The 25,322-nt window shown below is 51.7% G+C and overlaps 3 protein-coding genes and 1 non-coding gene across 8 annotated transcripts; 3 read left to right on the top strand and 1 right to left on the bottom strand.

The window, feature by feature from the left end:
- The first annotated feature begins 15 nt into the window (after positions 1-15).
- elk3 (ETS transcription factor ELK3) lies at positions 16-6,020 on the top strand. Of its 3 annotated transcripts, none has more exons than XM_003972973.3 (5): positions 16-227; positions 2,093-2,329; positions 2,407-3,102; positions 3,720-3,842; positions 5,051-6,020. In XM_003972973.3, the coding sequence occupies exons 2-5, from the start codon at positions 2,123-2,125 to the stop codon at positions 5,144-5,146; spliced, it is 1,122 nt and encodes a 373-aa protein (XP_003973022.1). In that variant the 5' UTR covers positions 16-227; positions 2,093-2,122; the 3' UTR covers positions 5,147-6,020. The 3 variants fall into 3 exon arrangements, with proteins under 3 accessions (XP_003973022.1, XP_029681124.1, XP_029681125.1); XM_029825264.1 differs by lacking the exon at positions 5,051-6,020 and having other exon boundaries at positions 2,407-2,907; positions 3,023-3,102; XM_029825265.1 differs by lacking the exons at positions 3,720-3,842; positions 5,051-6,020 and having other exon boundaries at positions 2,407-2,945; positions 3,023-3,102.
- trnar-ccu (transfer RNA arginine (anticodon CCU)) lies at positions 4,054-4,126 on the top strand. The gene has a single exon. It is a non-coding gene; the product is annotated as a tRNA-Arg (tRNA).
- On the bottom strand, positions 5,960-22,441 carry cdk17 (cyclin dependent kinase 17). Of its 3 annotated transcripts, none has more exons than XM_029825262.1 (18): positions 22,317-22,441; positions 21,411-21,746; positions 15,235-15,380; positions 14,253-14,417; positions 11,751-11,884; positions 10,356-10,481; positions 10,009-10,065; positions 9,812-9,926; positions 9,619-9,713; positions 9,481-9,543; positions 9,279-9,402; positions 9,009-9,129; positions 8,827-8,924; positions 8,648-8,753; positions 8,455-8,497; positions 8,100-8,190; positions 7,935-8,012; positions 5,960-7,785 (listed from the first exon to the last, which is right to left on the bottom strand). In XM_029825262.1, the coding sequence occupies exons 3-18, from the start codon at positions 15,359-15,361 to the stop codon at positions 7,745-7,747; spliced, it is 1,584 nt and encodes a 527-aa protein (XP_029681122.1). In that variant the 5' UTR covers positions 15,362-15,380; positions 21,411-21,746; positions 22,317-22,441; the 3' UTR covers positions 5,960-7,744. The 3 variants fall into 3 exon arrangements, with proteins under 3 accessions (XP_029681122.1, XP_003973000.1, XP_029681123.1); XM_003972951.3 differs by having other exon boundaries at positions 22,284-22,421; XM_029825263.1 differs by lacking the exons at positions 21,411-21,746; positions 22,317-22,441 and adding an exon at positions 15,520-16,227.
- Positions 22,317-25,234, top strand: phyh (phytanoyl-CoA 2-hydroxylase). Its single transcript, XM_011613520.2, has 9 exons — positions 22,317-22,477; positions 22,744-22,799; positions 23,095-23,205; positions 23,325-23,493; positions 23,573-23,654; positions 23,839-24,020; positions 24,093-24,242; positions 24,344-24,478; positions 24,892-25,234. The coding sequence occupies exons 1-9, from the start codon at positions 22,412-22,414 to the stop codon at positions 24,943-24,945; spliced, it is 1,005 nt and encodes a 334-aa protein (XP_011611822.1). The 5' UTR covers positions 22,317-22,411; the 3' UTR covers positions 24,946-25,234.
- The last annotated feature ends 88 nt before the right edge of the window (positions 25,235-25,322 follow it).

The raw sequence follows: 25,322 nt of genomic DNA on the forward strand, positions 1-25,322 counted from the left end.
GAGAGAGAGAGAGAGAGTCGCGACACTGCGCCAGAGGAGGAAGTGCGCGGGTTCTCCGTCTGCGCGTCCTGACTTCCTCCGAGGCAGCGGACAGAACCCCCTTCAGACGGCGGCGGCAGCAGCAACGACATGGAGCCCCCGTCGTAAGGAACTCGCACTGCTGTAAAACGCAAACATACAGTTCCGAGCGGAGAGAAACGAAAGAGCGGCGGCCGTCCGACAGAGGGGTAGGTGCAACTTCTGGTTTCCGGATATTTACCACTTCCAAGAGATTTGTTTACCAAAGATTCAAAAGTAAAATCATCTAATCTTTGCTTTTTGGGGAACTGGTATCTTCGCCTTGCAGCCGTCAATTGGAAAAACAGGTTTTGACTGCGCGTAAAGCGGAGTAACATGTGCGTAAAAGTCGCTAAAACCGTGCGTAAAATCTGAAGCCATGAATATGCTTCTTCTTGAGCACACGGGCGCGCAGAAAATAGGTTAGTGCACCAGCTCGTGTGGAAAAAGTGAGTCGCGGCTCCTTTAAAAACATCATCGTGGACTTAGTGGTTTGTCTGGACTTCGCAGTTTAATTGCCATGTGCTTCCGGATTGAAGCTGGCAGAAGACAACGTTTTAAAAATGACTCAGTGGTACAAAACAAAGAACTGTTTGAGGTCCAACAGAACCACCCCCCCCCCCATTATAAACACACACGCACCACAATCAACTCGGTTAAAGGATGTGAAATCCTGTTGTGGTTTAATTTGTTTCTTTAGGAATGAAAACCTTGAACGTCTACTTTTAGAGTGTAAACATGACAGACCTGTGACACTAAGTACGTGCGCGCGTGTGTGTGCGCACGCGCGATTCCTGCTTTGCTTTTATTTGGAAATGAATTTTTCCTCTAGAGCAAATTAGTGAGGTTGGCGGGTGAACACGGTGGTTTAGGATCAGGAATAGATGCATTCTCCAGACGCGTGCGTGTGTGCGCGCGCGCGAGAGAGGATGCGAGCACATGTGCGTGCGTGTGTGTTTGTGTTCCTGGTAATTCCCGGTAACAGGACGTCCTACCTCCCGGAGAGGGAAGGCCTTTCTCCGGGAAGACGCCCCACACACTGAATGACAGGAAGTCTTCATTTAGACAAAGAGACGGTTCTACCGTCCTTCCGCCTCGCTCTCTCTCTATCTCGCGCACGCGCACGCACACAGGCAGGAAAAGGGAAATGAGGACGTACGGTCACGCTGATGGGTCATTGTTTGCACTTTCCCTCGGTGGCGTCCATCCTTTCGGAGATTTTCGGGGCGTTTTCCTGAGTTTCAGGTCTAATGAACCTGGATGAAGCGACCCTTATTTTGGGGGCAGGTGGGGGCTGTGAGAGAAGCATCCAAGCCAACACACGCCGTGCTTCTCAGGTAAATATGTCAGTTAGACTCTTGCTTGACTTGGCGCAGACCACTGACCACATCCTGCTTTATCGCCATGGAAACATGCAAAAGCCAACCGAAGTCTGTCGCACACGAGAGCAACAGGACGTCCAAACGTGAACACGAGCGCGTTTTATGATTTCTGATCCCGATTTCTGTCTGATCCTCACGTCACCTGGAACTCGTGCCTGCACAGCCGTCGGGAGGACGTGGAATAAAATCAAGATTTGTGATCGAAGCTGTGTCAGAAAATGACTGTGTCCAGTGTTGAGGGTTGGCAGGATGTTCCCGGGCGGAGGAAGTGGGCCGCTCGCCTCCGGGCGCCAGTTCTGTTTGTGGTTTTCGGCGGACCTCAGCGTCCGGTTCCCGTGTGTGCAGACGTTGGCTCTTCCTGCTCTTTCCGGCCCACCTTTTCTCTCTTTTCATCCCCGTTTTGTTCCCTTTTCCGCCGCTGCCGTGCTCAAAGGTGCCTGAATTCAAAATCCAGATGAGATTTCCTCATGAAGCGGGACGTTTTGATGGGATTTCGGAATACCGCGCGTGTCCAGAACTCTTTCCCGCTTTCAGTTTTTTAAGCTCAGAGTTGAATATTGTGTAACTGAGCTGGTCTAACGACCTCTGGAACATTGTCTTATCTGGAGCGCTTCCTTGGAACTTTGACCTCACGTCTTGATCCGGTCCCGCAGATCGCCCCTGCCTGGTGGCCTCCTCCCATCATGGAGAGCTCCATCACACTCTGGCAGTTCCTGTTGCAGCTGCTGCTCGACCAGAGCCACAAGCACCTCATCTGCTGGACGTCCAACGACGGCGAGTTCAAGCTGCTCAAGTCTGAAGAGGTGGCGAAGCTGTGGGGGTTGCGCAAGAACAAGACCAACATGAACTACGACAAGCTGAGCAGAGCCCTGCGCTACTACTACGACAAGGTGCGTCACAGCTGTTCCCCTTTGTTCTTCGTGGAATAAAATCCGTTTACAAATGAGTTTCCTTCTTTCTTCCCCAGAACATCGTCAAGAAGGTGATCGGGAAGAAGTTTGTCTACAAGTTCGTGTCGTTCCCTGACATCCTGAAGATGGATCCCGCGCTGGTGGAGTCGGGCCGCTGCGGCGAGGAGGGCGTCTCCGCGTCCGGGGCCGAGGATGCGGGCGTGAGGACCCAGTACCTCCAGTCCGGCTTGTACTCCTCCTTCACCGTCAGCTCCCTGCAGCAACACCGGCCAATCAAGATGGAGCCGAGGTCGGACCCCCCCGACGACGGCTCCTCTGTCATCCGATTCAAAACCCACCACGGACACTCCTCTCTCCCGCCGACCCCCTCCCCCAGCAGCGAGACCTCCGGTTCCTCCCGGCCGCCTTCGGAGCATCCTCAGTCGTCCCCCTGCCCTTCCTCCCCGCCGCAAAGCCCCGCCCACCCACGAGCGGCGCGGCAAAGTCACACTACACAGACTGTTGACCCAGAGCCGAGCGCAGAACCTCTGAACCTGTCATCGGGTCAGCGCCGCAGAGTTAGGTCACACAGCTCGACGACCCCCGAGAGGAGAGGGTTGGCTGATAGTTCACCTCTGAGAAGCAGAAAACCCAAAGCTTTGGAAATCTCAGCTTCTTCCCTTTTCCTGACAGGAAGTGACCTCGTCTCCATCGCCCTCAACAGCCCGGCCCTCCCTTCAGGGTCTGTGACCCCCGCCTTCCTCACCACGCAGGTACAGACAGAGAACCCGCGAGATATCAGCCACCGTGGACCAACACCACACACGCGCACACACACACACACACACGCAGAGTTAGTACTTTTTTTGCTTGGTCTGAAAAATCTGACCCAGGTTCTTGCGTGAGTCAGGGGAGAAAACAAAACTGAGACAGACGACTCGCGTGTTGAAAGTCGGGCTCAGACAGGAGGAGGTGAGGGAGGGAGGGAGGGAGGGAGGAGGGAGGTGGATCCTAAGTGAAGCCATATGTCCCTGACCAAAGCAGGACAGCATCCATCCAAACGTGTCTCCGCTCCTCTGGTGTCGGAGCTGCTTCGTTCCTCCTGACGCACGTCTCCACCACTGGCTCCTGCCGACACGGCGCGTTTGTGCCGCTGATGCTGACGTTTGCAGAGGCCGGAGCTCGAGCAGATGTTAGCAGCAGCTGGATGCAAACGGGCCTCATCGGTTGCCGGAAGTTTCCTTTGTTGAGTACGTTCATCAAGTTGAATAGATCCGAAAGCTCAAAAGTCCTTTGGTTCCTCGTCTCTTCCTCGTCAGAAGGTTCTGAGCTCTAAAGCACGACTGTAAGATGAATCCAGCATTAACGTCCTTCATGTTCTGCCTCGTAGACCCCCTCCGGCCTCCTGCTGACACCCAGCCCTCTCCTCTCCAACATCCACCTGTGGTCCAGCATCAGTCCAGTGGGGCCCCTCAGCCCCCCACAGCTGCAGAGCCACGCCAGCCTCTTTCAGGTGATATTTGCTTCTCTAATAGTGACCTGGGTGGGGTGGGGGGGGGGGGGGGGGCACAACGGGTTCACACTGTCGACCCAGACAGAGGTGGCTCTAAGCAGGAGGCCCAAGAACCTCGAGGTTCTGGATGTTGTCGTGCTTGTCTGGCTCGCCTGTGGGGGATGGGCCCCCAGCCAGGATCCAGGCTGGGGGGGCCCAGGTGCCATTTAAAGCCCCAGTGGCCTAATGGATAAGGCACTGGCCTCCTAAGCCAGGGATTGTGGGTTCGAGTCCCATCTGGGGTGATTGTTGCTTTTGGGGTCCAAAAACTGGAATGTCCATTTCAGAGGACTGCCGAGGTGCCCTTGAGCAGGGAACCAAATGCTGGAGGGACTCAATATTGCGTCATTATTAATGTCTTTCTATCAACGTTGAGAGATTCTGAGAAACCTGAAGATCTTCGTTTCAATCATGAATAAACCAGATTTGGCTTCACTGCTCGTAACAGCAGAAATTTTTATACGTTCTCGTTAAGCTAAGAGGGTCCTGGGTTCTAGGACAGTCCTGGGTTCTAGGACAGTCCTGGTTCTCGGACAGTTCTGACCTCTAGGACAGTCCTGAGCTCTAGGGCAGTTCTGGGTTCTAGGACAGTTCTGGTTCTAGGACAGTCCTGGGTTCTAGGACAGTCCTGAGCTCTAGGACAGTCCTGGGTTCTAGGACAGTTCTGGTTCTAGGACAGTCCTGGGTTCTAGGACAGTCCTGGGTTCTAGGACAGTTCTGGTTCTAGGACAGTCCTGGGTTCTAGGACAGTTCTGGTTCTAGGACAGTCCTGGGTTCTAGGACAGTTCTGCCAAAGACACCCGGGACGGGAGGTGATGAAAACAGAACTCTGTCTGCCGTTAAAACTTTTTACAGTAAATCCCTCCCTCATAAGCACAGGACATTTCATTTGACACCACAGGTTTGCTTTACTGTGTGTGTGTGTGTGTGTGTGTGTGTGTGTGTGTGTGTGTGTGTGTGTGTGTGTGTGTGTGTGTGTGTGTGTGAGATGGTCAAAATAAGCTACAGATGTTTCCGTTTGGGTGTGGAAGAGAAGAGGGGAAGCTTCCTGTTGGCTGTGGGGAGTGGGAGGCTGCCTGGTGCCTGGTGCCTGGTTGCCCCCCCCGCTCACATTTCTGACTCTATATTCTGGTTCTGATTCCTGACTCTATATTCTGGTTCTGGTTCAGTTCCCCACACTGCTGAACGGATCCATCCCGCTACCTTTACCCAGACTGGACACTTCATCCCCTCTTCTGCTCGCATCCAGCTCCCACAAGTCCTGATACCATCCTGACCAGCCAGAACTGGGCCCGTCCAGGCCAAGCCAGACCGGAACCGGACGAGGAAAAGAGCCGAGCAGCCTTGAACTCTGTCCCTGGAGCCCAACTTGCTCCCATAATGGTTTTAGTTCTGAGCTGAAACCTGGTTTTCTCAGTACCAAAGGAAAGGAATGTTTAATCTCCAAAAAGATAAAATCAAGTTAAAAATGGCTGTAAAGCAACTTAGAAATTGCAGCGTTTTCTTTTTTTAGGAAATCCACAAAGACGTATTCAGAATGTTATATTAGGCCCGTCAAATGGTCCCAGAACCAGCCAGTTCTGGTCAATAGATCAATATTAGAATTTCAGCTTTTCTGGATCATAACTTGGCCACCAGGTGGCGCTTTTTTTACTTTGTTTTTCAGGATTTACACTAAAAGCAAATTTATGTGGACATCACGTAGTTAAAGAGTGGTTTTATTTGCCTGAATTATTGTTCCTATCCTTTCTTTTCCTCTTATCTAACCAGTCCTCGTTAACCAGCCCGTTAGTGACCTCAGAGGACGAATCTCTGGGTGACGCCTGGCAAAAACAACCTGCTAGATAGCAAAACCAAACATTTGAGCTCTTCGAGATGCTGTGAAGATCTTTTTCTACATTTTTTTTGCACCTGGACCGAAATGCTTCAGACCGTCTGTGCCTTTCAGATTCTAAAATGTATTTTTTATGTTTCATGTCAAAGTTGATTAAAACCTTTTCTTGGTTAAAAAAAAAAGAAAAAAAAAGCCCCTTTCTTTCTGTAAAATGACTTTTTTCCCCTCAAAGAACGACAAACTGTTTCTGAAAAAGATTAAATTTACTTCTGACGGTTATGAGAAATAAATAGTTCCAGTAAAAATGTTCCCACCAAGTGTCGGTGTTTCAGCTTCACAACACAGCAGGCGTTCATGCATCAGGCACGCGCACGACTTCACCTTCACAGAAATTCGCTCAGATTTTTCCAAAACAAACCCCCCCAAAAAACAAACAAACATTAAAAAGGTTCAGTTTTTACACATTTACAATCTTTAGCCATTGTAGAAATCTCCATGCATGATACCGTTCGTTAAAAAAAACGCTGTCGCACGTCGTTCCCAGCGGAGGAAACGCTTCAATTCAAGTATGAAGTGTGAACAATATCAGAAGCGTTCAGATATACGGCTGGACCAGAGGAAACGAGACCTTCGCTTCGCTTTAAGCTACTTTCAATGAGAAATGCAGGGAGTTTAGCATTAATATGATGAGACTTTCCTCTGGAAACGGAACAATTACGACCGTTGAATGGAAACTAACATCAGCTACAATCAAAGTGACAGACGAGCTTATTTAAAATTCTGTTCAGAATGCAAAAGTCTCCCGCTTTAACATCACTGCCACCTGGAAATTGTGCATCATGTGTTTAAAACATTCAGGAAGGGAAGGGAAGCCTTGCTCACACCTGTTGGTGCTCGTGTGCTCACGTTTGTGCATGTGCAGTGTACAAAATCAAACATCACCAAGTGAGCTGAAACTGAAGCGGAGGGAAAAGGCTGCTAGTTATGGTTAGCTCCTCATTAATCTACCACGCAGGCAGGAGGTGTCTCCAACTTTGTGCTAAGCTAATTCAGCACCCACCTGCTGCTAGCTTGAATGCTCCCCAGCCAGCGGCGTGTTCCAGTGCTTATTCTTTAGTTCAGTAAACATGCGCCCCCCCCCCCACACACACACACCGGAGATTTCTCAAATGGCTTCGTCGCCATCGTCACTGTTGCAAACGACACAGTTACATTAATTCAGCATTTCAATTTGAAATCTCTTCGTTTTCTCGTGCGCCGCCGCCGGATAAAAACACGCCACATGACTTGTTTCACAAGGAAAGGTCAAGAGTCACAGAACAATCTTAATACTGCGGGTAAACTCTCTGGTAACAGAACCAAAACACACACACACACATTGAAGTGCAAGTTAAAACACCGTTACTGCAGTGAAATCACCAAGGAAACGGAGCAGAGGGATGCGTTAGTCTTTGAGAAACACTGGCGGTTTTTAAGGTGTTTTAGGAAAGGCTTGCCCACTTCCTCCGGGATGTCACGTGACTTCCTGTTGACGATTCCTGTGTCTGCAGCTCAAATATGGTCCAGTTGCTTGGCCTGTTCTCCCAGTTTGGCCGGGCTTTGTCGACAATGGTCCTGCATTTCAACCATTTTAACCATTTTAAAGAAATCTATGTTTCTACAAGTGTTCAGCCTTCCAGCAAAAACACCAACCTGGGTCACAACGTGCACATCCGTGGACAGTCAAAGGGAAACAGTCACCTCGCTGACTGCTCAACTGTGTGTGTTCACATCATCCACACGCACACACGTGCACGTGTGTGTGTTCAATACAGTAGTGACTTAGCAGCAAAATATTCAACCTCACCTCCCCAATAAATAACACAAAGTAGCTTCAAGTCAGTCACTTGTTCCACAGGGACAGAGTGTGTGTGTGTGTGTGTGTGTGTGTGTGTGTGTGTGTGTGTGTGTGTGTGTGGGTGTGTGTGCTGTATCCCAGGGGGAGGTGGGCCCATGCGTGACACTGGTGGGGCGCGATGACAGTAGTACTTTAGAAGAGCATGCTCTGCCGCCTGTTGATTTTGCTGTTTCCTGAAAGAAAAAGCCAGTTGCATTATGGGATACAGTCGCAGCAGTATTGGGTGGCTGTAACTACAGACTGGGAACCTCCTGCCATGACATCAGAAAACCTGCTGGTTTTGGTAAACGTCCCTATGGAGGCAAGCGTGCCGGCCCCTCACCTGCGTCCGGGAACGACGAGTTCCTGTAGCCCAGGTCTTTCTGCAGCTGCACTTCCTGTAACGTGAATAACGACACACCTGCAACACAGGAACGCGTGTTAGCATGCGGCGCCAGGCAGAGAAGAAGACAGGCGTACGATCAGACGGGGTTCTGGGCGCGCTCACCCTCCGGCAGCGTGTGCACGTTCATCCCGAGCTGCCGGAAGTACGAGTGTTTCATGGAATCCTCAGCAGAAATCCTCTTCTTTGACTCGTACTGCGGAGAAAACAGGAAGTTGTGATTGTGCTGTGATTGTCGGGGAAGCAATCAGGGGTCCAATCAGATAAAGGGAGGAGCGCCGTGCGGTACTCTGCCCCCTGCTGGCAACATCTGGTACTGAAGGGCAAAAGTCCGCAGCCTCAAGAAATTACGAGCAGCGATTTACTGCTTTGGGAATATTTATTGTCCGGAATGAAGCGGGATGCGAACTGCAGCTACGCCGCCGTACGTTGCTTCGCAGCTACAGAAAGGAAGACTCACTCTGAGGAAAGAGAGCAGCAGCTCCAGCCCTTCACTGTCCACCCTGCAGGAAACAAAAGGAGAAGAGTTCACGGTGGCTGACGGGAACGTGCAGCCGTTCGGATGAGGAAGGAAACGGATCGCTGCCTGTGTAAATGTTCCATAGGACTTCCTGTGAACACACACACACACACACAAACACGCGCGCGCGTACCTGGGGGCGTGGTTGATGATGGGCTGCGGTTTGTATTTGGGGAAGTTGTAAGATTTGAACTCTTCGATAGAGGAGATTCCCGGCCAGTTCCCCTCCGTGGGCGTGCCTGAGGCCACAGAGAGCAGGCAGGACGTTAGGAGGACGGCAGGAGAGCGGAGCGGAGCTCCTCCTTCACTCACCCAGTAACCTGAAGATCAGGTGGAGCTCGTCCTCCACGGTGGAGCCAGGGAAGAGCGGCCGGCCGGCAGCCATCTCGTAGAATATACAGCCGACGCCCCTGCAGGAGACCAACCAGAGAAAAGCCCGTTCACCTTCACGTGCACAACGATCTACTGAGGGAAGCCCGTCTGCCGGCTCGTACCACATGTCGATCTGCGTCGAATACTCCGAGGATCCCAGCAGAACATCCGGAGGCCGGTACCAAAGGGTCACCACCTCGTTGGAGTAGGTTTTAGTGGGGACGGATTTGGCCCTGGCCAGACCTGCCGGACACACGAGGACTTCATCCATCCCATCAGGAAGCACTAAAGCAGCTGGTCATCATCCCTAATCCAGCCGGGTCTTCTGTCCCACCAGGAGGACAGAAGACCCGGCTGGACCGGGTCGATGACCAGTCCCGGTCCCCTCTTACCGAAATCCGCCAGTTTGAGTTCTCCTCTCTCGTTGATCAGGAGGTTCTGGGGCTTCAGGTCCCGGTGGAGAACCTTCCTCTTGTGACAGTACGACAGCCCTCGCAGAATCTGGAAGAGGAAGATCTGGAAAGGAAGGAATGGGCATCATTTCCTGGGGAACTCCGCCCTGGCCAGGCGACGCCATCGGGGAGCTCCGCCCACCTTCACGTTGTGCATGTTCATGATGTTCCCACAGTCGTCCATGTACTGCTTCAGGTCCTTGTCCTGCAGAAAGATGTGCACGGTCAGTCACGCGCACGCGCTGCAACCGCCCGCCCGTCTGCACGCCGGCGCTCCTACCAGGTACTCGAAGACCAGCATCAGGCTCTTGTCGGTGTGGACGATGTCGTGCAGCGTGACGATGTTGGCGTGTTTGAGGTCCTTCAGTAGTGAGACTAGAGACAACAGAACCACTTACACACCGTCTGCTACCGGCGCTACTTAGCGACGTTTCAGATTATTGGCGAGGAAGAGGGCGATGAGGCGGCATCACCTTCTCTGATGGCGGTGCAGGGGGCTCCCTCCTCGTGCTCCAGCCTGATCTCCTTCAGCGCCACCAGGTTGTCTGTGAGCTTGCTGCGTCCTTTGAACACCGTGGCATAGGTTCCCTGAAAGCACCACGTGCACGCACAGGTTGAGTGCGAAGGGATTTACGGGTTGGACTGAGATTCCGGGTCACAAATTCCGTACCTCCCCCAGTTTGTCGAGCTTAACGTAGGTCTCCAACTTGCCGAAACCGATCTCCGACTGAGGCGCCGACGGGACGGGACGAAAATAAAGACATTAGAAACATGTCTCTGTGACATTTGTGACTTCCTGAGCACATTCTAGCATCAATGATCATCTTCTTCCTTTGGAGCAGCTGAAAATATCCAGCTAGCTTCCAAGAGAAGTTTGACGGGAGGACAAATGCTATTTTTATGCCGCCGATTAACATTTTAAAGCTTTTTGATCTTTGCTTGTAACACAGGTTGGATCCGTTTTCCGGGGAGCCAGAGGAAGGCTGGCATCTCCACGTGCAATAAGGCTCCACTGACCAGCGACGCTCGGCGGGAGCGCCGGCTGAGCGGCTGGTCGAAGGGCGGGCTCCCGAACTGCAGCTTCTCCAGGTAGCCGTCGGGAATCCGGATATCGGCCGGCAGGGACAAGCGCTTGTTGATGTCCTGGGAGGGACAGAGAGACTGGGTTCATCTTGTGGTTCCTCTCATGGATCTGGTAAGAAGCCCCCCCCCACCCCCCCCATCGGAGGACCGTCACGACACCACAACCTGAAGCGCTTTGTTTGATTTGTGAGGAATATTCTGGAACCCTTATTTTATATATGATGTGAGCAAATGACACACACACGCACACACACACACACACACAGCTGATTTATTGCAGTGAAGTGATTTCTCCCATTCAGGGGTTTACATAAAGTGGGCATGTGATAGCGACGAAGTCATAAAAGTGGCTGCCTGATGTGTGGACAGATAAGGTCCAATTCTCGGGCCAGTTGGTCCACAAATACCACCGACTCCTCCTCTCATACTTCATTACTGGAGCTCTTTGTCCTCCTCCGACGGAGCCGCCCGGAGAAAATGCCAGTGTTGTGACAACAGTGGATCCAAATGAAAGCTCGGATTATGTAGAGGTTTTCATCTTATGTAACGAGCACAAACAGGGAAAACATCACCAGATTTGTGAGCATAGGATCTATATTTGGAACAACCTTGTCCCCAGTTCAGTTCTCATCCTCAGAATTGACTTCAGGATGGGAAAAACATGATAAAATCTAATAATGTGCAACATCATTAGAGCTCTAATGTTTTTATTAGGGTGATGTTAGAGGCTCTTTTTCATCCATCAGCCAAGTTTTAGTCCAAAACAAGGCAATATGGTGACTTACGCTCGTCTGCCAGCAGGGGGCACTAGGCCCCCAGCAGTGAGGGTCACTCCCCTCGAGATGAACATCCATAAAACACTTATTTGGGATGTTTAGATCAATGATCATTGATTTAAATAGCGTCTGCTACAACCAGTGCTCTCTCTTGGTGCTCACAGAATCTGACCCCAACAAGCAACTGGAGCAGGAAAAACTGCCTTTTAATGGGAAGAAACCCTGAGCAGGACCAGGCTCCTGGGGGGCGCCTGCTGGCATCACTGGTCTCCAGCAGCAACGTGACTGATGAATGAACAATGGTTGAAATAAATGGCTCCGAGCGCTCGATAAACTTCACAATCCACACAAGAACCACTGTGTCATCGAAAACTAGCAGAGAAAACGGTTCCCCTGATGAGCATGAGGCTAATCATCAGAACAACTCAACCCAACCGGATACACGTGGTTACAGAGAGCAAAAGGAGGCCTGACCCCCCCACTGGAACCCACCCTGGATAAAATGCCCCCCCCCCAGCTGCCAACAAGGAGACGGCGTGCGTTCACCTCTCACCTCCATCGAGATCCGTCGATGTACGCGGTTCCGTAAACAGACCCCGGTCGGTGACTGCACCTCGTCTGAGGACGTTCCCGACGCCTGATCGCTTTCGCCGTCCGAGCCCATTTTCAGGTTCTCGTGTACGATATCTGGACAGAATGGAGAGCGCAAAGTTGTGAGTGGGCGAACGTTAGCGCTGTTTTCTGACTGCTCAGCAGGGCGCTAGCTACACTCCGCTAGCTACACTCCGCTGGCTACACTCCGCTGGCTACACTCCCCTGGCTACACTCCGCTGGCTACACTCCCCTGGCTACACTCCCCTGGCTACACTCCCCTGGCTACACTCCGCTGGCTACACTCCGATAGCTACACTCCGCTGGTTACACTCCGCTGGCTACACTCCGCTGGCTACACTCCGATAGCTACACTCCGCTGGTTACACTCCGCTGGCTACACTCCCCTGGCTACACTCCGCTGGCTACACTCCGATAGCTACACTCCGCTGGCTACACTCCGCTGGCTACACTCCGCTGGCTACACTCCGATAGCTACACTCCGCTGGCTACACTCCGATGGCTACACTCCGATGGCTACACTCCGATGGCTACACTCCCCTGGCTACACTCCCCTGGCTACACTCCGATAGCTACACTCCGCTGGCTACACTCCCCTGGCTACACTCCCCTGGCTACACTCCCCTGGCTACACTCCGCTGGCTACACTCCGCTGGCTACACTCCGCTGGCTACACTCCCCTGGCTACACTCCCCTGGCTACACTCCGATAGCTACACTCCGCTGGCTACACTCCCCTGGCTACACTCCCCTGGCTACACTCCGCTGGCTACACTCCACTAGCTACACTCCGCTGGCTACACTCCGCTAGCTACACTCCGCTGGCTACACTCCGCTGGCTACACTCCGCATCTCCTCCTAAAGCTCCGGGCCAACCAGAAACATTCTGACCCGCAAAGCTTAAACCAACGCAGCACAGCAGAGCAAACATGCTGATGTGCACGCGCGCACGCACGTACACAGTTAATCAGTAGCTTCAGTCATTTTCCTCTGATCAGTCTTTAATCAATGTAAAAATAGATTTAAAAAAAAAAAAAAAAAACTTTTTTGTTTCGTCCTATATGGAGTCCAGTGTTTGTCCCATTAGGCTAAAAGAATCTGACGACTTTAGCGGGAGCCAGGCAGCTTTAGCAGGAACCAGGCAGCTTTAGCAGGAACCAGACAGCTTTAGCAGGAACCAGGCAGCTTTAGCAGGAACCAGGCAGCTTTAGCAGGAACCAGGCAGCTTTAGCAGGAACCAGGCAGCTTTAGCAAGAACCAGGCAGCTTCAGGACGCCGAAACACTGAAGCTAAAACCTGCGTCAGCACCTGGAACAGGATCAGTCCTGCAGTTCATAATATCCCCATCATAAGAGAGTCAAGAGCCCCCAAAAGCCTCATTCACACACAACAGCACGGACATGTCACCACCAGGCAGGAACGCTCTGAGAAAGATGAAGCACGGCATCCCCAGTTTCCATGGCGACCAGGTTTTTAGCCATTTGCTCGGCTGCTGGAGCCGTAAGGCTGAACTGCACCTGTTGTTGTCATCACTACTGAAAAAGGTCTCCATGTTTGGATGAGGACGTCTCAGCTGGGCTCTACCAGGTTAATGGGATCTAACATATGACTGTCTACACTCAAGTCCAGGCTCTCTCCCCCCTCCAAACACCCGTCCTTCCAGGACCTCTCCAGAACCTCGCGCTCTCTTTTGGAAGCTTTGCATTCCTTTGCTACCTGCCTTTCTTCAATCTGCTGTCCAAGAAAATGATCTCATGCGTCCTACTTTCTCCCACGTGCACCTTCCTCTTCCTTCCTCTGTTATCTGGAGCGAGTCCATGTCGGCCCTTGTGCTCCACCTCAAGTTGCTACTTTTAAAATCCAATAAAACCTTTGTCTCCTGCCTCCTCCAGCAGCTTTGGCCACTAAGCACAGAGGGGAATCTGCGTCCATGTCCTATTTTACCGTCCTGCTTTAGATCCTTTTATGTAGGTCAGGGTCCAGTAGGAGGCCCCATCACTGCAGCACACATCCACAGAAATTAGGGCCACACACGTCCTGAGCTAAGGAGCTCTAGATCATGTTGGGACGCCAGAAGGAACCTTTATTTTGGTGGAGCAGCATGAAGCCATCCCCTGTATCTGACGGGACGCGTTTCATGGTGAAAATAACGGGCTCCGACTGGAGCTGCGAGAAACGGCGAGAGAGCCCGGGGGGGGGGGGGGGGTAGATCTGCTGCAGCCGTGAATCATCCCGACAGCGACAGGATCCGACTTGCTTCTGAATGAATCACCTCGCACCAGCTAGCGCCACTCGGGACTGAAGCCCACATCCGGCGGGGGGGGGGGAGAAGCCCTCCGCGGCAGGATGGAAATGTCGGAGCTGTGACACGATTCCTGTTTGCTCCCTTTCTCCCACCACTCACTTCCTTCCTACGTGTGCATGTGCGAGCGTGTGCGTCTCACCCAGGCGGCTACCGTTGCGCGGAATGGCCATGAAGGACCCCAGGGAGCCACCGATGACACTGTGCGGGCGGCGGAGGGGGGGCTTCTTGAAGGACCCGGTGTACTGGTGCAGGAAGGAGTGCATGCTGTGGGAGGTGGGGGGGCGTCCGTTTCTCATGAAGGGCTCTGATGGGGGAGGAGAAAAGAGATCTGGTCAGACGTGCACATTTGGACTGTTTAAGTCAGACAGGAAAGGCACGTGAAGGAATGTGGGTCGGACGAGAGCCGGGCTGACAGGTCTAAACAGCCCATTAGCCAACACACCCTCTGCCATGATCAAAACCGATCCGTCGGAACAAGAGAATCGACCTCGGCCACTTTTAGACGTGGCGCCGCCTGGCTGTCCTCCAGCCCGGCGGTCCCGCGGAGACGGGCAGAACGTTGCATAAGCAGGAGATGTTCCACAGTGTTTGGACTCCTCATTCTCCACAGCACAGTGGATCCTCTATCCAGGGAGGGCGTCCTGCTCCCACTCCTCTTACGCAATCCAGCAGAAAGCTGCTCCGTTCCAGCCGGGACGCTCGTCCCCTCTTTATCCACACTGCTTCATTATTCAGACGCCCCGGGGATCCACTGGACCGGGGCACAGGGCGGCTTTCTCTTTCATGTGCCCACTCACGCCTGGACAGGAAGATCGGGACAAAAATCAGAGCCGTGGAATTTCCTCCCCTGGGTGAAGGGTGGCGCTGCCCGACAGGATCGATCAGGATCCCCAGGAGGTGACGGGGGTCAGGAGGGAGGGGTGCAAACCCACCATGATGTCATCAGGATGCATTTGTGGTTTTAGTGAAGTGGGTTAGAAACACTTGTTTCCAGCCTGGTCGACCTCCCCCGGTCCCATCCTCATTCTGACCTTTGAAACCCGCTTTTAGAATCGGAGGGAGAGTTGTTTGGGTTCTCCCCGTGCGCCGTAATTCCTGAAAGGAAGAGTCTGAATGGTTACCGCTGTCCTTGGTGCCCCCGTCCTCCACGGTCATCTGCTCCGCCAGCTCTGACAGGGACTCGTCGACGGTCTGGCTGGGGCGCAGCGTCAGCGACAGCCGCTTCTTTATCCGCTTCATCTTCTCCATCCCAGCGCGGCGCCCGGGCCTGTGCGGGGGGGGGGGAAACAACAGGGACACGGACGTGAGTGCACGTGTGAGGGCGCCTCGTGCGCTTTCCTCTGTGGCGAAACCCGAAATATCCGCGCGCCTGAATAATGCAGAGCTGCTTTTAAGCCGATATTTACCTGAATAAAGCATGAAGGAGGCGGGAAGAACGGACGAGCCACACACACGCCGACGCAGACGTTTGGGCCCACACACACTTTCACACCCAGACTGGGAGGTGTTTAATTAAGGGGGGGGGATTAAGATTAGGACTCCGAGTCGTGTAAGTAATGTTCCAGACAAGCGCGCTCGCACGGACGCGCGCGTCCAGGTCTCAGGAAACACTTTGCTCCGCTGGGCCGGGTCCAACGTGTGTGTGTGTGTGTGTGTGTGTGTGTGTGTGTGTGCGTGTGTGTGTGTGTGGGAGGGGGGGCACTGGATCAGGGGAGGAAATGCTGGGAGGAAGCGTTCACAAAAGAGCTGCACCCATCCAGCCCGGTACAGGACGCACTGGCCCAGAAGCGCCACCTCACCGGGGTCACGGGCCTCCTTCAGAACTACCTGACCCACCTGGGGCGGGATCCACCTCCTGCACGACACATGATGCTCGTGCACGTGTGGAGATCTGGATTTACCCTCAGCTGGGTGGAGGCGCTCTGATTAATGCCAGGAAAGGGGGGTATTAATGACTAATTAATTAGAAGATGCAGGAACTCCAGGATCAGCAGATGTGTGACATCAGAGGAGCGAAGCGGAACCCTCCGATCTCCACATATCTGCTGCTTCAAGCTCTCTTTGTCCTGCACAGCTGGAGTCCAACAAAACAAAGCCATTTGTGTGACGTGCACGTGGGGGGGGGGGGGCAAACGCTCCGTACGCGAGCTGTCTGGGACGGAGGACGGATTCATCCGCGGCAGCATCTCCGAAAACTTCACCTCCAATATTCTGACCCACATTCCACCCCACCCCCCCCAGAGCTCCTCTGCTTCACACCGAATGACTTCCAAGCATATTATGGGCTGTTAGAAGACTTCAAAGCTTGAAATGGGAGCAGCCAGCTGTCTAATAACCGGGCTACACACACCTTCCTGCCCCATTTGCATTAGATCAATGTTTTCTCAACCAACCTTGAAAAAACATCTGACGTAATGAAAATGAAAATCTGTGAGAGCAAATGTGTTGGAGAAGGAAGCTGAAGAGGGGGGGGGGAATGGAGCCGATATCAGAAAACAGTCACAACAGAGTCTTTGTGTGTCGAGGAGCCACAAAATGGCCGTGACGCCTGAACGCGTCTGCTGAGAGGCCGTCGGGTCACCCTTCTCCCGGGTGACCCGACACGCCCACAGCACCCAGAGAGCCGGCGCTGACGACCCGGCTGGAAACGGAACCGTCCAGGTATCAGCTAGGCTAACGTCATAGCAAGGCTAAAGAAGGAGGATTTCTGGGGAAAGGTTCTTCCTTCCTTCTGCAGGTTTGTGTCACAGCAGCGTAACAGAGGTGGCGCTGGAGCGTCTGAGATGATGCTGTGGAGCCCCAAGAGAGTCCCGCTCACATGAGCATCACAGCTGCTTTAAAATAGACCCGTTCTTCTGCTTCCTGGCTTCAGCGACCATCAGAGGACAGGAGAAGGTAGAAACACCTGTGTCACACACCTGTGGATGTTCGTGCCACCTAACACTCATCTCATCGGCCCTTTGATCCCACCAACACGCTCCGGTTCCTCCATATCTCCTCATTTCCACGGCTACTTTCATCATGAGGGCGCATCTCTAATCATTTGGGACCATCAAACGTCTCCACTGGCTTCACAGCAGCTTCCTAATTAAAACCATCACCATAAACGTCTCCTCCACGCTCGTAAATCACCCGTTATCGCGTCGGTCTTTGAGGAGCAGCCGCAGGTGACACACGGGGAGTTTCCCCTCATACATGGAAACGTTACTGAGGCAACAAGAGGAGACGCCTCCTCCAGCCCATAATCCCTCTGGCTGACCCTCACCAACCATTCCTGGGCCATTTCCAAGCTGCCATATTCAGCTAAATCCAGCTTTGGGCTGATTTTTGCAGCTCTAATCTAAACAAAACAGCAAGTTTGTGTTTTTGGGGTTGGAGTTGTCGGGCTGGGGGGGTCGGGGGGGTCGGGGGGGGGGGGGGGCGTTCCCTTGACCTCTGGTCTGTGCAGCTCTGAGAACATCCGAACGGAGCCTCGGTGCTGCTGCTCTGGGTGCGTTCGGCTCAGACACTCAGGGGGGGTTGAGACGAGGGCACAATCATCCAAATGAGGAGTTTCCCAGCTCGGAGGGACGGACGTGCACCAAAGAAGATGCTGGAGGGGCTCCAGAACCCGGAACACAGGAACAAGCTCCATCACAACACAGCAGCACGGCCACGCCACCTCTGATGGATCAGCTCAACAACACGAGTCAGCCGCTGCCGTTCTCAACCAATGGGTCTCATTTGTCCCATTATGTGCAGGTCCGCGAACGCACCACGGCCGGCACAAACACAGGTAAATAAAGTCGTTTCCACCACAACCCCGTCCGTTCAGCGAGACTGTGGCGTACTCTGTTAGAGCATTTCATTATTGATGCAACTGTCAATTATGGGATGTTTGAAAGCCGACCAACTGGGCAGAAGGCCGAGACGACCCGGCTGACTCGTCAGCGATAATGAAAGATGGAAGTTCTCAAATCTCCACTTTGAGCTCTTACGCAAGGACCTGACCACCACATGAACCTGGCACCTTTCAAGATAACTGGACCGCTGCTCCTCTGGGGGGGCGGGGGGGCACAGGAACTGAGGGTGTCACGGGAGAAACGGTAGCGAGCACGCAAAAAAACACGAAAATCTCACGTGGTGGCATGACTGCCGTCCTCAGCAGTTTAACAAGTCTTGATGGGACATTCTCACACACACACACACACACACACACACACACACTCGCCAGGCGCCGCCACTCCCCTGAGCACAGGCGCCAGATCTTCTCCCCCCGAGGCTTCTGGGAACAGGTGTCCGTCCCCCCAGGTGTCCTGGATGTAGATTTATGTGGCTGCGCCTGTTCAGGGCCCTCCACGTATCCCATCATCCTTTGTGATCACACACGCCATGAGCAGAAGCTATTAATGAATAATTAAGGTCATTATTAAGGGCCCAGCATGAAGGAATGAAGCTACTGGCCTCTCTTACAGCACTGATGCAGCCTTTCTTGTGTAAAGTGTCCCAAAGCGGCTCAATGAGGCTCTGAAGGTGTGATGCTCCCTTTATAGTGGTTAGGGAGCAGGGAAGGAGTGAAGCGGACACAGGAACCTAATTCTGAAGACGCTGTCCTCACCTGCAGCTCATACACCCACGGTTCCTGTAGGGGGCGCTCACAGCTCCGGTCCACGTCCCTGGGACATTTGACCCCGCACTGGGCTCACTCCCAGTCTGGCACCAGTCCAGAGCTGGGCCCCAACTGCTGCTTAAATCACCTGTTAAATGAACTTCCTCCTGTCACTCGGAGCTTCTGCAGCGTCAGAAATAATCTGATTAGAGCGGATTATCGGCACGTGCACAAGCACGCCGTGTCACACCGAGTGTGATGCCCACAGGTGACAAAACAGCACACGCAAGAACAAAAAGAGCCTAAAATAGACGCTTCCCGCCAGTGTGCATCCTCAAAAGGAGGCGAGGAGTAATTAGAGATTCCTGGTTCCCATTAAAAACTCATCCAGAGACCAAGCGAGTCGCTCTCTTACTCCTGCAAGGCCAAATTCCTTCAGCTAACAAGTGCAAAAAGCCCCAGATAAGAATCAGCAATGGTGGGAATAAGTGATCAAAGCTGCCTCTTCATCTTAATTTAAGTATCTCATAGAAACGGAGCATCATCAAACTCGACCAGCCTTTTCATGAGCTCATGACCAGAATATATACGGATGTTATTTTTAGAGTCCGGTAACTTCAGCATCACTGTTTTCCTTCATTGAGCAGATATTTTTACCCGAGGTCGGTTTCTCTCGCAGCGTTGCTCGATACCACTTTAAGGGCCTTCGAAACGTGCACGTGGGATTCAACGGCTTCGCTTCCTGAAGCAAGAAAATCAAGAATTTTGGAAGCAGGAAAAGGATTGGACAGCAGTGATTGTGCGGAACCAGTGAGGTCCAGTCAAAGTGGAAACGCTGGTGGCCTTTTCAGAACCCTCCTGAGACACAAACCCAGGGGAGAAAGTAACCTCACAAACAAACTCCAAGATTTAGCTTCTCACGTCGCTGTGTGACAGCGTGTTTACTCATCCTGAATAGCACAACGCTAACGCTAACCGTTCCCACTCCGCCTGTACAGCGAGATGGAATAATATACGGCACAGGGTCCAAAATACTGCATGGTTTACATTCTTTTCCTCAGCTGTGTGTGTGTGTACGTGTGTGTGTGCGTGTGTGCATTGACATGGCAACCAATGTGTGTATAATTGTGCGTTCGAGGTGAACCCAGCCCACACTCACTGTACTCAACCTGAAGCCCTACAATTAAGCAGACCCCCAAAAAAGCCCAATAATTGCTACTTTCCTGACATAATTCCCCCCCTCAGGCAGAGCCGGGGCAGGAGGAGGCTTTCCCACCAGCCCCAGGGGCTGCTAGCCAGACCACCTATGGCACTCAGCAACAATTGTCTACTTTTTTGGAGCCTTTTAATGATTATTGTTGAGGTAATAATAGCATGTGTACAACAGCAATAAGGATGAAACGTGGAGAATGTCTGCACATTAAAAATATGGATGTTAGCATTCAAACATGCCAACAAAGCTGCTGACATACCAGCAACAAGTCAGAGGGCGAGTGCTGCCAGGCTGGTTGCCAATAGCAACCGGGATTTGAAGGTTGTCCGTCAGGGATCGGCGGCGCTTCGCCGGGACTTTTTCCACGATTTAAGGGAGCGTTCCGGACGCCAGTCAGCAGCGTTCCCCGGAATCTGCTCCCGTCTCACCTTCACCACCCATCGCCCATCGACTCTGGGCCGTCCTCCTGCTGCCAGCCACACGGCGTGCAGGCCCATCGATGCAGACGCTGCTACATGGACGCTGGAGGTGGCCGTTAGCGTAACGACTTTACCCTCTGGGGGCGTATCGCCTGCTCCAACATCAGCCCGCGTCTGCATGTGGGTCAATACACACGTTCAAAGAGCCGCGGCCGGTTTTTCCACATATAGGACGGAGAAACGTGAAGCAGGTCAGGGCAGGAAGTGGAGAAAGAGCCTAAAAGCATCAGTGGTGATTCGCGTTAGGGACGGACGAGCGACCAGGGATCGATACCACCATCTGCTGCCGACGTGAATACAAGAGGACGTCGCCTCACGACATCATGGACTCGCACGTTCATTGGGAATCTCGTCTTTGCTTTAGGTCAACGCGGTGCCATTTAGGCGGAGCAGCAGCATCTTGTGTAAAACAATGTTGTCACATCTCACTGTTTCCAGGACAACAAGAGGCCGGAACATCTTTGGATTCACTGTACTGTTGTTGTTGTTTAGAAAGATGCAACTGGCCCCAAAAATTGCTAATTTGTACTGTAAAACATCATTTTAAATCATTGCTCTGGTCTGTTCTGCTGAACATTGTAACTCTTAGTAACGTGCACAGAAAAGAAGGATGAATGTAATGATCAAGATTTCAACAATATGATGAATGTCGAGGTCACGACCGATAGAATCCTGCATGTTTTCCTAAATATGCATTCAATATTAGCAATAAGGTTCCTTATGATGCCTTTCTGCCCCCAAACAAACCACATATTTACAGACGATGTCAAAGGAAAATTCTGTTTTTATCTCACGAAAATGGCTCTTAGACACGCGAAAACTGAAGTAAAAACAAAGTGAGACTCGCTCTTAAATATATTAAGATTTATGCTCAATAATGTTATTCAAATGTCGTTTCCTGTCATTTCTTCACAACACTGTTCTTCGTCTTTTCATGTCGCTCTGTATGTAACGCCACGAGGTCCATTATCGGACACACGCGAGGGGCTGAAAAAACAACAAATGCACAGAAATTACCTGAAAATGGCGAATTCCGTCGGTATAAACGAGTCCTCGGAGCGGCCAGGCCCGGGCACTCTTCCCCTAGTTCACCCCTTCAAAAAAACCAACCTATAATACAGCTTCGCCCGTCTTTGTTTTTGAGTCACACGTTCCGGCGGAGACGAGAATCCCCCCGAAACACCGCGGAGGTTGTTGGGCTGCGAGGACGAACCCGGGAGCCTGAGAAGGTTCCAACCGTGGCCCTGGAAGCAGCGAGAGGAGGTTTGGATGAAGATCTCTGTCGACACGGGGGACGGGAGGAGCAGCAGCAGGCTTCCGTCAAGCCGCGTCTGTTCCGTGACCCGCAGCTTCCTGTTTCAAAATAAGATCACATCGTTTTCAAAATAAAAGAGCGGGTCTTTCGATGAACTGGAAGCCGCAACATCCACACAGTAATCTCTTATTTAACTGTTTTAAACACATTTAAAAGGACCTTTTTAGTGTCGAATCACCATGTAATGGCCAAAGTTGTACAGGTGAATTATATTATTGTGGAAATAAGACTACTCCATTGTAATAACATAAACAATGATAATGGACTATACAAATAAACAACATTTTATAATTTAATAGGTTAGTATTTACATCCATTTTAAACTATCTGATGACACCAAAGGGCATAAAAGATCATTAACGAAAGCATCATTTAACATTTCAAGTCAATAATCGTCATATGGTGGCGTGGCGCCCTCTGCCGGACAAAACAGCGATGCGCGGGTGATAACGCATCACAAAAACGTACTTATTATATGTTAGAATTAGAATTTGACTGGTTATAATCTGTCTACAATCCGCGCGTATTATATAATGAGGTATAAACGTCATTTTATTCAAGTCACGTTTCTTTACCGTGATACTTGATGGTGCGCTTGTTTTGCTCACCGCTCACCGATCTTTGACCCGTTACAGACCCGTTACCCGCCCTGTCTTTGCTCTTCGTGCTGTGCGGAACTTCACGGACTCCACCGGAATCAGCCATGTCTCGGGCTGCGGAACGACTCCGGCTTCTCACCGCCCAACTGGACCGGCCGTGGGCCCAGATCGTATCTTTTTACCCAGCTCTGAATATGCGGAGGCCGCGTTGTCCGACAGCGGCGCTCCGCCACGCCGGTGCCCCGCTGGCGGGTCTCAAATGGAGGAGAGACCCGCTGCTGGAGGCGCCTCCAGTGTTTCTGGTGTGCGAGAACCTGCTGAGGAATTCACCTATTAACACGGGCAACGTCGATTGTGCAGTTATCTGTAATTATTTATGCGCATGTTCTGTTAATGAAAAAGTGGTCTTTGTGAGTCTTTAACTGACTTCGATCAGACCTCTGAGCCAAGTTCAGCTGCAGCTTTACGCAGCAGTTTTCCACGAAGATTCAGGTAGGAGCCTTTTTGGTTGTTGAACGCCTGATGTTTATCTTTAGTTGGGAGGTGACCCCGGGCTCAAAGGTTGCACCTCCCCATTATTATCTAATCCATTTGGCCCTATTTATTTGATATCCAGTCAGCTTTTGAGCAGAATGTCTGCAGGTTTAACAGCAGAACGAGCAGCTTTGTGCCACAAATGACTCCCTATTTGTTTCAAACCTGCTTGCAGACGTCTGGATTTGTGCAGTGACTGTTTCAACCCTGCTGCTTTATATTCTCTGTTGTTCACGTTCGTATCTATTGACAGATACACATCAGATACTGGTGTTCTAAGTCCGGAACAGCGACTCTTCTACGAGCAAAATGGCTTCATACTCATCAAGAATCTGGTGTCTGAAGAGGACATCGATCGGTTCAGGTGACGATCGGGGCCTTTTTTGACCACTACAAGCACAAAAAGAGTCACTGAACATTTTATTTACTGAGGCAACAACCTCGATAAACACGTCTGTTGGAAATATTGTGTGTTTTCTTTAGGAAGGAGTTTGAGCGACTGTGTCGAGAGGAGGTCAAGATCCCAGGTCTCGTGATGATGAGAGATGTGGCCATCTTGAAGTCTGAGTTTGTTGCGGATCAGAAAGCGGTGTCCAAAATCCAGGACTTCCAGGAAGATCCTGAACTGTTCCGTTACTGCACTTTACCGCAGGTACGCAGTCGCTGATGCCTCGCTCCCCGTCCACCGACATCTAAATTAAAATCAAGTTTAACTTTGTGAACCTTGGTAGATTCTGAAGTATGTGGAGTGTTTCACTGGAGCCAACATAATGGCCATGCACACCATGCTGATCAACAAACCCCCCGATGCAGGTACTGATCCAGTTACATCAGCACACGCGAGCCCTCAGCACCACCTAGCGGCCCGGAAGCGCATTACACCCCTGTGTTCCGTAATGAATCCATGGAATCAGAAGGAATTATCCCCAGTCTAATAACTTGGCAAACAAAGATGCTCTAGTTTTAACGCCATCACTAAGTTGTTCCTCTGTTGTAGGTAAGAAGACATCTCGCCACCCGATGCACCAGGATCTGCACTACTTCCCCTTCCGGCCTGTTGACAAGATTGTCTGCGCTTGGACTGCGATGGAGAAGGTGAACAGGGAGAACGGCTGCCTGGTCGTCCTCCCGGGAACACACACCGGCACCCTGCAAGAGCACGACTACCCCGAATGGGAGGTATGTGTGCACCTGCTCCCCGGGGATCCTGGTTCCATCCACACGATCTCACCCTCCGTCACGCATCTGCAGGGCGGCGTGAACAAAATGTATCACGGAGTGCGCAACTACGACCCGCAGCACCCCCGAGTTCACCTGGAGATGGAGAAGGGCGACACGGTCTTCTTCCACCCGCTGCTGATCCACGGGTCAGGCATGAACCAGACGCAGGGCTTCCGCAAGGTTCTGCACCCACAATCCACCTCCTGGCCCAGGAGAGACTGGTTCCGGTTTGGCTCTGCTGATATTCGCCAATGGTAAAATACTGTGTCACCCGTGTCCAGGCCATCTCCTGCCACTACGCCAGCGCTGATTGCTATTACATCGACGTGAAGGGAACCACACAGGAAAACATCGAGATGGAGGTGGGCGAGCTGGCAGCCAGGAAGTACGCCGTGGCGGGCGACCTCACCTTTCAGGTGCTTCAGGCTTCACGGCAACTTTTACCCTGTTACCAATGAAAAAATAAGCTTAAAATGTGAAAGATCCATGAAAACCCAGCAGTTAATTGACCACAAACATCACACATTGATACCACGCAGAGTAAAACATCATTTTACGACTTTAACAACCTTGAAATGATGCAAAAATCAAAACAAAACCTTGTTGGCTGCTTTATGAAGGAATAATCTTTAAATCTTAGAACGTTCTGCCTCCAGTGGCTCAGTCTTGTTTCCACTGACAAGTTATAAATGGGAGAACTGCTTCCAGGATGTGGAACTGGCCTTCAAAATAAAAGCAGAATAAACAGGATAAATAATGAGCAAATCCAAAATTCTGCTGTCAGTTTTTGTTCTGTGGCGTCGTCGATCTGACCCGTCGTCTGTTTCAGGACACGTGGGCGTTCCGAGGCCGCCTGGTGCAGGGAGAGCGGATCTCCCTGTGAAAGCATCCCAGCAGCGCGATGAACATGGAAGCGTCCGGCTCCTTTAATAAAGCCACTCATGTTTCTGCTGCCACAGACTCGATTTTATAATGGGAATCGGTTCGTTTAATGGATCTTTTAATCCAGATTTAGCTTCAGTTGAGCAGAGTGAGCGTCCGATGAGCTCACAGAGGCCTTCGGTCCACACAGCCTTAGCCACAAATATTTAAAAAATATTTGTTTCCTCGATCGTGCCGATAAAAAACTCTATTTTAATAATGCTGATATTAATAAATCATTGTAAAACAATGGCAACGGCCTGTTTCCGTGTCATCCTTCATCTGTGGCATTTAACCAGGATATTTGATGAATTGCACCCTGGGTAAATTTAGATGAAT

Source organism: Takifugu rubripes, chromosome 18, assembly GCF_901000725.2.
Source record: "Takifugu rubripes chromosome 18, fTakRub1.2, whole genome shotgun sequence".
NCBI classification, from domain to species: domain Eukaryota; kingdom Metazoa; phylum Chordata; class Actinopteri; order Tetraodontiformes; family Tetraodontidae; genus Takifugu; species Takifugu rubripes.

Bases quoted from the DNA above. Each gene is read 5' to 3' on its own strand.
- elk3 (XM_003972973.3), top strand. From the start codon at position 2,123: ATGGAGAGCTCCATCACACTCTGGCAGTTCCTGTTGCAGCTGCTGCTC. The intron at 3,103-3,719 runs GTACAGACAGAG...TCTGCCTCGTAG, and splicing joins CCGCCTTCCTCACCACGCAG to ACCCCCTCCGGCCTCCTGCT. The intron at 3,843-5,050 runs GTGATATTTGCT...GTTCTGGTTCAG, and splicing joins GCCACGCCAGCCTCTTTCAG to TTCCCCACACTGCTGAACGG.
- cdk17 (XM_029825262.1), bottom strand. From the start codon at position 15,361: ATGGAGAAGATGAAGCGGATAAAGAAGCGGCTGTCGCTGACGCTGCGC. The intron at 10,066-10,355 runs GTCAGTGGAGCC...TCGGCGCCTCAG, and splicing joins GCTCCCGCCGAGCGTCGCTG to TCGGAGATCGGTTTCGGCAA. The intron at 9,130-9,278 runs GTAAGAGGGGAC...TGTGTCCGGCAG, and splicing joins ACTCAAACTGGCGGATTTCG to GTCTGGCCAGGGCCAAATCC.
- phyh (XM_011613520.2), top strand. From the start codon at position 22,412: ATGTCTCGGGCTGCGGAACGACTCCGGCTTCTCACCGCCCAACTGGAC. The intron at 22,478-22,743 runs GTATCTTTTTAC...GACTTCGATCAG, and splicing joins ACCGGCCGTGGGCCCAGATC to ACCTCTGAGCCAAGTTCAGC. The intron at 23,655-23,838 runs GTACTGATCCAG...CCTCTGTTGTAG, and splicing joins CAACAAACCCCCCGATGCAG to GTAAGAAGACATCTCGCCAC.